General features: G+C 46.4%; 1 protein-coding gene across 1 annotated transcript; it reads left to right on the top strand.

The window, feature by feature from the left end:
- Nucleotides 1-3,171: 3,171 nt before the first annotated feature.
- On the top strand, nt 3,172-8,030 carry abcB (uncharacterized protein; the record flags this gene model as incomplete). The annotated part of the gene is made up of 5 exons (XM_057257205.1): nt 3,172-3,399; nt 3,529-4,066; nt 4,125-7,173; nt 7,234-7,608; nt 7,796-8,030. The coding sequence occupies 5 exons, from the start codon at nt 3,172-3,174 to the stop codon at nt 8,028-8,030; spliced, it is 4,425 nt and encodes a 1,474-aa protein (XP_057104663.1).
- Nucleotides 8,031-9,062: the final 1,032 nt, after the last annotated feature.

Here is a 9,062-nt window from a genome sequence, read left to right as displayed (position 1 = left end):
CAGGTACATATTCCCAAATCGGACATACCCAATACCCTCACCTCATCCTGCGGATATATGCTCTTGCTTTTCCAACGCATCTGGGGCGCAGGCATACGAGCCTCGTGAGGCGGTTATCGTTTACGATGCACACCGACTGATGCGCACATGGCGCCGACCCCAGACTACTTGCTCCATGTTCACCTCTACTCTGGGGGTTCTGACGGTAGATGCGCGTGGCACGGTTATCCAACCTTGAACTAGGTCTTGCATGAGTAAGGTGTGGCGAGCGAGAACGGGTCAAATATTTGCCGCGCAGTTCAGGCACTACCGCAGCGAGGGTGTCATCGGATGTGTCGATCCTTTTCCCAGTGATCAGTGATCATGATCATAAAGTCAACTTACCAGAGTCAGATACCCTCGTGTCTCGAGTGCCTTTTGAGAAAGTTTGAAGTTTCTGTGCCGTGATGGGAATCAAGAAAAAAAAAACATCGAAAACCTGATTATTTGGGGGCAATGCCCGAGCTGAGGTGATCCTCTTAGTATTTCGGATCTTCCGGTCTATAAATGCGAATATACAAGGGTAGATATGACTAGCATCGCAGGAATACTTGGTTTGAAGTGAAATATTACTTGATGCTGTAAGCCACCGGCGCCTCGATCCCAGACTGAAATTTGAGCCAGTCCCTGGAAATTTTCCAAGACATACGGAGAAAATTGACGTAATCTGATGTGTTCCTGATGTGTAAGTCATGAAATCAGCCACTAATGATGGCTTCTGCAAGGGTCTTCAAGGGATATGGGCGTGGATGTGGGCGTAGATGCGGGCGTAACCGAATCCCGCGACCTGTCGACTTGGCGTGTATTTTTATATTCACTAGTAACATTCACAACACATTCAATACCTGAGTAACCCAATCAAGAGGAATATGAGTATAAATTAAAAAAAAGCAAAAAGAAACAAAAAGCGACGAAAAGGGGAAATAAGCGAGTTCCCCCGATCGCACTGTATATTATCCGTCAAAAACATAGATTCATGTGGTGTGCATAATATGCATTTGCTTTTTTTTCCCCCTCTGCTTCATCACGTTTTCCTTTCCTTTCCTTTTTTTTTCATTCTTCTTGAACTTACCGTTCTCGTATAAGCAAGATGATCTGGACCGTACATTTGTGTTGCCACTATTCTCACTAGTCAAGACACGAAGCGAACTACACGTACAATGTACCAATAAGAACGGGTTTGTCCGAAGATCTACACGGGAGAGGGCCGAAATTAGTGTTGGGAATCGAAAGGAGTAAAAGCTACGTAGACTAGTTGCTTATGGCGGGCCAACCCTAGCTCCCGCGTCGATTGTGAACTAGACAAAGGAAAGTTTTGACAGGTGAATCTCATTGTCAGATAGATCTTATGAATTCCTGCACGCTTTGAGCCCCAAAATTATAAAGGGGAAGAAGAATACCTCGAAAAATAACTTTTATATACATACGTAAACATAAGTCTTAACATACGTGGGGGGTACAAATACGGAAATGTCTCTCCGTCGCAGGATTATTTGGAATCTACTGCACATGTGAGCACCAATGTACATCAGTGGGGAAGTACTAGGCACGGGCTTTGCCACCCATCAACCACGCTTCGACAAGGGGAAAAGCAAAACCCGGCCTACCCTGGTCAGTTCGGTATATCGGGGACGTTTGTTCATCAGGCACTGCAGCTGTAGGTACAGATCCCGATGCGCATTGCCCCCAGCGCCACGCGAACCACCACGTCTCCTAGGATATGCAGCATTTCAGGTTAGTCAGGCTGAATCAAAATCTGGAATGTCAATGACAGCCGAAACTCCGGAAGGATTCAATGTGGGCCATGGGCCCAACTTTAGTACATAGTTGAGGAAAAAAGAACGATTGGCCCGGACGAGTCGAAGTTCTACCCTGCCGCCACTACCGAGTCAGTAGAAGCAGAAAAAAAGAAAAAAAGAAAAAAACGCCATGGCAGGGCTTATGGAGTTGGAGATCCGGTTTTGGAACAATTATAATCATGACGAGCATTCGCAAAAACCGGTTGGGATCTATATCTCGTGTTTTTTTTTTTCTCTCCGAATGTAGAAGATTCAACCGATATGCTTCACCGTGTCTGACTTCAGCTTCTGCGGTCAAGCAGAGTTTGATATATATGTGTGTATATATGTACTCCATATATATATATACTATATTGTAAGTTTTGTAGTAAAGTGGGAATAAGAATAGAAATTAATTAAAATTAATTAAAATATATTAGCAACAAACAATGTCTCAAACCCAAAGCGGCTGATCTGCCATCATACAGATCGAGGCTTTTTCACCCTCACATGAGGGGAAGGCTATTCCTTTGCCCTAACTCAACACGGGACATAGCCTATACACGCTAAAAGTTCCGAGATCGCAACTCAATGGAGGTCAGTGGACTCTAATTATTAAATTCCTGCAAGGTAACACAACTCCCTCGTGTTGCTCGGGGCTTACTCAAGGTTTCCTTGCCTCCGAAGGCGAATAGATCTGATGCCGATTGTACCCCCTCCCCACGTCCCCAAGGGAGGAAGATTAACCTATGCGCAATTTTACCTTGAGAATCAGGACCAATATTGATAACTGAAGTGGAGTCATGAAAACACAGTGCAATCTCGCGAGTCTTATAGTAATAAGAAAATGGAAAAAGAAATGGAAAAAAAATAACATGATAACCAGAAAACCAAAATAGATGCAGCTGAATGGATCCATACGTACGGAGTACCTAGTCCGAGTCTAGCTCAGCTCACAGGGCATTGCCAGTAATATCATTGTAAAATGGTTGCATCAAGTGTTATATGCCAGTTCCACTCTTATGCAGCCAGCCAGTAACAGCGTAATAAGGGTTAGCTCGGTGTTGTAGTTCTCCTAGATGTGGTGAACTCCTGCCTAGATGGATACGGACTTTGTTTAGCCCTATGTAGCTTTTACTGTGATGATCTATGTTGTTGTAGTAAATCTGACTTTTTTTACGTTACCTTCTGATTCATATGATCTAGACCAAAAGCCGCAAGTTCCCCTAAGTTATGCACGTTCTTTCAACTATACACTCTTTTGAATCTTAATTCCCCGTGCCGCTCGTTTTGCGTCTTTCTTTTCTTCAACCATCTTCTGTCGCTAGTGTCGCTAGGTGGTTCAAGGATAGACATGACATCCTCTCGCTATTCAGGGTCTTCGTGCCACGATCTGGATAATACTCTACGTATTGATGCTGGATCGTGTCGCGGAGGATTCGACTTCTCTTTTTTGTTTGAGGAGACAATCCTCCAGATTTTACCTACTATATTAATGCTAATCATTATTCCTGTCCGCCTATGGACTCTCTTGCCAAAACGAACCAAAGTTGTGGGGTCATGGTTGGTCTTCATCAAGCTTGTAAGTTGACCATGTTGCTATAATTTCACTCTCTATACTTGGGATGCAACTCGCCAACCCTCCTGTTCTTCGCAATCGGTGGGCCATTCAATTTTGGAATACTGTTATCTAATAGGTGTCTCTGAATAGGCAGCTTGGTTTGCACTACTGGGTCTTCAAATTGCACAAACAGCCTTATGGGCACTTCCGGCAGCCGACAGTACCAAGGCATCGCTTCCAGCTAATGTGCTCCTCACAATCGGCGCACTCACACTCGCTCTGCTTTCTTATGCAGAGCACACGCGCTCTGTGCGACCCTCCTTTGTTTTGAATGCCTACCTCTCCTGCAGCTTGCTCTTCGATGTCGCTCGTGCGAGAACGCTATGGCTACGCAGTGTGGATACCTTCAATGACACCCTTGCCATTGTTGCTACAGTAGCGGTGGGTGTGAAATTGGTTCTATTCGTCCTGGAGGCTGTGGAGAAGAGACACATTCTCAAAGTGGAATACGCGGGGTATCCGCCAGAAGCGACTGCAGGTTTCTACAACCGTGCAGTGTTCTGGTGGCTGAACCCACTTTTCAAGATCGGGTTTACCAGCATCCTGCGTGTAGATGATCTCTCTTTATTGGATAAAGAACTGAGCTCTGAGCGCCTACTGGCTCGATTTGAAGGAAAATGGAGCAAAGGTAATTTTCTCTCGCAGCTATATGCAGTTTTTGTGTCTCGTTACTAATATTTATGTAGTCACAACCAAGTCGCCCAACACTCTCCAATGGGAGTCAATGAAGGTTGTCAAATGGCCTCTTCTTGCAGGTATTCCTGCTAGAGCTTGCGTTGTAGCCTTCAATTTCTGCCAGCCTTTGCTATTGGAGCGATCGCTCTCATTCTTCAATTCCCCGGTCAACAAGAGTACCCAAAACATCGGATATGGACTCATTGGCGCCTATATCCTGGTTTACGGCGGCCTGGCCGTTTCAATGGGCCAATATCAACATCTCACATACCGCGGGATTACCATGGTCCGTGGTGTTCTTGTGACAATGCTATACAAGAAAGCCAGCTGTCTGAGCCTAGGCGAGACCGACCCCGCCAATTCGCTCACTTTGATGAGCGCAGATGTCGAACGAATCACACAGGGATGGCAGACCATGCATGAGATTTGGGCGAACTCGGTTGAGATTGCCTTAGCTATCTACCTTCTGAAGACTCAGCTTGGGATTTCCTGTGTCGTCCCTGTTTGCGTCGCTCTGTTTGCTTTGATTGGATCGTTGGTCGGCATGTCCTTTGTGGTTGCACGGCAGGCGCAGTGGCTGGAAGCTATCGAGAAGCGCATTTCCTCCACTTCTGGGATGCTTGGGTCAATCAAGGGGGTCAAAATGCTTGGCCTGCAGAATTCCTTCATGAGCTTCATTCATGGTCTTCGGATCAGCGAGCTGGATATCTCCAAGAAGTTCCGTACTCTTCTGGTGTACAACATGGCATTTGGTTGGTTGACTCGGATTTTTGCCCCGATCTTTACCTTCGGTATTTATGTCGGTACCTCAAGCGAGCCTTTGAGCGTCTCTCGGGCTTTCACATCTCTATCCCTATTCTCACTTCTGGCAGACCCTCTCTTGACTCTGGTTATGGCACTCATGTCTTTCGCTGGCTCGGTTGGATCGTTCCAGCGTATTCAACAGTTCTTGGACAAAGAAGACCACGCCGATCGTAGAAATGGTTCCTCGAAGACTTTGTCCCTCGATGATCTCGCTGAAAAGCGTCCGTTGTCGAAAGCTAAAGACCTTGACCTGTCTTCCTCTTCCATCAACTCAGACTCTGTCGAGTCGCTCAAGCGCTCTAGCGCTCTGTCTTCTACGAATGCTGTCGTTGTCCAAAGTGGAAGCTTTGGGTGGGAAGCCGGTAAGGATCCAATCCTTAAGGACATTACCCTCACCATCCCTCAAGGCAGCTTCACTGTTATAATTGGGCCATCTGGATGCGGCAAGTCTACTTTGCTGAAGGCTCTCCTTGGAGAAATCACCTGTTCTGACGGCAAGGTTGCTCTCTCGTCTCCCAGCGTTGCATACTGTGATCAAACCCCGTGGCACATGAATGGCACCATTAAAGACAGCATTGTTGCAATGTCTGACTATGATCCTCAATGGTATGCCTCAGTGATTCAGGCTTGCGCTCTTCAAGAAGATCTCGCACAGTTCCCTCGTGGAGATTCTGCTGTTATTGGGAGCAAAGGGATCGCCCTCAGTGGGGGCCAAAGTCAACGTATTGCACTTGCACGAGCTGTGTATGCCCGGAGAAAGATCATGATCCTCGATGATGCTCTCAGCGGTCTCGACGCTACAACAGAGAATCACATCTTCCATAGTCTTTTCGGACCCAGAGGTCTCCTCAAAGAGATTGAATGTTCAGTGATCGTCGCTTCATCTTCTGTCAAACGGCTTCCCTACTCTGATCACATCGTTGTCTTGGAGGCAGGTGGTCGTATTTCTGAACAGGGAAGCTTTGCTTCTCTGAACAAGACTGGTGGATATGTGTCAAGCTTCGGACTAGGTTTTCCCGATTGGGAGTACAGGCCTAAGCGATTCTCCGACTCTCCTAGTTACAGCAGTATCGACACTATCCAGAAAGAAAAGGAGACAGTGATCGAAGAGCCAGCGCAACATATCGATCGCGGTGGCGATCTCGGAATTTACACATACTACATTGACGCCATCGGATGGGTCCCCGCGATTATCTTCATGGTCGCTATGGCCGGTTTCGTGTTCTGCATCTCATTCCCCAGCATCTGGGTAAAATGGTGGGCCCAGTCCGACACCGAACATCACAAACAGGAGTTCGGCCACTATCTCGGTATCTACGCGATGCTTGGCTGTATCGCCATGCTGGCACTGATTGTCGGCTGCTGGCAAATGATCATCACCATGGTCCCAAAATCTGGCGAGAGTTTCCACCGCAAGCTGCTTACGACTGTGCTTGCCGCTCCGATGCTTTTCTTTTCCTCTACCGACAGCGGTTCCATCCTCAACAGGTTCAGTCAAGACTTGCAACTCATCGACATGGAGCTTCCTATCGCCGCGATCAACACTGTTGCTACATTCTTCCTCTGTCTGGCACAGATGGCTCTTATTGGGGTCTCCTCAAAATACGCAGCTATCTCCTTCCCGATCGTGCTCGGTATCTTGTTCCTCATTCAGAAGATGTACCTGCGCACCTCCCGCCAGCTCCGTTACTTGGATATCGAGGCCAAGGCTCCGCTGTACTCTAACTTCACCGACTGTCTTCAAGGACTCGTGACTCTGCGGGCCTTTGGGTGGCAACATGAAATGGAGAAGAAGAACATCGCTCTCCTAGACCACTCCCAACGACCGTTTTACTTCATGTTTGCTATCCAGCGCTGGCTCACTCTGTCTCTGGACATGGTTGTAGCAGGAATAGCTGTTCTTCTTATCGTGCTTGTCGTCGCTATGCGTGGATCAGACCTCAGTGCAGGCTACGTTGGTGTTGCGCTATTGAATGTTATCCAGTTCAGTCAGAGCATCAAGCTTCTGGTTACCTTCTGGACCAACTTGGAGACACATATCGGTTCCATCCAGCGCATCAAGGACTTTACGTCAACTGTCGAGTCGGAAGACAAGCCTGGTGAAGACCAAGACGTGCCCCCTAACTGGCCCTCAAAGGGTGCAGTCGCCTTCAATTCCGTCTCTGCAGCCTACAGGCCCTCCGAGCCAGTTCTCAACAATGTCTCTCTCACTGTTCAGGCAGGTGAGAAAATTGGCATCTGCGGACGCACCGGAAGGTAAGAAAAGCAATCTCCAATTCAATCTCCTATGAACTCTATTCTAACAAAAACCAACAGTGGAAAAACATCCATGATCATGAGTATCTTCCGAATGATGGAACTAACTAGCGGCACCATCACCGTGGACGGAGTTGACATCACTCGACTCCCGCGACGAGAAATCCGCTCGCGCATCAACGGTGTATCACAAGACTCCCTCCTATTCCAAGGCAGCGTCCGGTTGAACGCAGATCCAACTGGCAGCCGTACCGACCAAGACATCTTGGCAGCTCTGAAGAGCGTTCAGCTTCTCCCTGCGATCCAAGAAAAGGGCAATCTAGACACGGACATCGATGAGATCCACCTGTCTCACGGCCAAAAACAACTCTTCTGCCTTGCGCGCGCGCTCCTCCGCCCGGGCAACATCCTCATTTTGGATGAAGCAACTAGCAAGTAAGTTACTAGTCACTTTTACTCTCCTCGCGTCGACCCACCTCCCCTCTCCAAAATTATTGGTCACAATCCCCTGCATGAAATTCATCCGAGCACGACCACTTTATTTTTTTTGCGATCTATAGAACTCAGCCACACACCGATATACCCCTTGCTGCGAACTAGGACTAACCCACTTTTGAAACAGCATCGACACAAAAACAGATGAAATTATGCAGCGCGTTATCAGAGAGAAATTCTGCAACCACACCATTATCGCAGTGGCCCACAAACTTGACACAATTCTCGACTTTGACCGTATCATCGTCTTAGACGCCGGTCGCATCGTTGAGAATGGGGCACCTCACGTGCTTCTTTGTGAGCCCAAGTCGCACTTCAGCAAACTTTATGCAAGTGCCATGGCGACGGAGGAATCAGATTAATTTCTCTTTTGTTTTTGTTTCTTGAGGTTTTTGGGTCTGTTGTCTGATTGATTTTGCACCTACACAGGTTGGAGCGTCTGGTTATTTTCTTTTGGCGTGATAATCCTCCACATTCCCTTCTTCGAGGTACATATCAAAGACAACATACTGGCTTTTTTTTTCAGGGCCTGTCCTAGTCGCTGGCGTTATATATTGGTATTCTTGTTATTTTTTATGTTCAAGTTGCTTTTTTGTTCTGCTATGATGATGTTATGCCTTTCTTCATTCTCTTTCAATGCTCTAATATTTTGGAGTGACATACTCAGCTCTCGCTTTATGACTCTTGACTCTCGATACGTACGCTTCATCTTGATTAGTTAATATCTTAATAACGGTAAGTAAATCTATAGACTATATACTATAACAATACTAATATATAGATAGATACTATTTCTATTAGACCGCTCACTTTCTAGAAAGAGTATTGAGCTTGCTTTCCGGCTATTGCTGCCCTTGCGAGGGATATACTCTTATTCCTAGTAACTAGCATAGGAGTTAAACGACTCTTTAATACCGCTCGGGATATCTATTACTATCGTCGTAGTAGAATAAAGACTCCAGCGTATCTCAGTAGTTCTAGATAACTACGGAGTAGTAAGTTCTAGACTTCCGCAAAGCCCATAAATGGGCTATGGGCCCTACCTTCGAAACCCGACCCAACCCACAGCCCATCAGTGGGGGCCCATAAGGCTCCCATTAAAGCCTATCCTAGGCGGCCTCTGTAATCGCTGTATTACGACCTTCCACTGGGTATATAAAGTTCAAATCTAGAATCTAGAATGATAGCAGCTATATAAGCATATATTGTAGTTTTGAACAAAATCTAACTGGTAGAAGTCGAGATACCATTAATCTTAATGTTTTGGTAAGATATATATTTTGGGTTTGTGTGGGAGTACTACTACTTTCCACTATATAAACTTCTGTAATCTATAAAATATCTAAATAACGCGCTTTTTTATATTTTTAAACGTGAGTTGGAGAAATAACTAG

The sequence above is a fragment of the Penicillium vulpinum genome (genome assembly GCF_028829585.1).
Source record: "Penicillium vulpinum strain IBT 29486 chromosome Unknown utg000004l_segment0_segment0, whole genome shotgun sequence".
NCBI lineage: Eukaryota > Fungi > Ascomycota > Eurotiomycetes > Eurotiales > Aspergillaceae > Penicillium > Penicillium vulpinum.
Note: the sequence above shows the minus strand (reverse complement) of the source record. Positions and strands in the feature narration are given on the sequence as shown.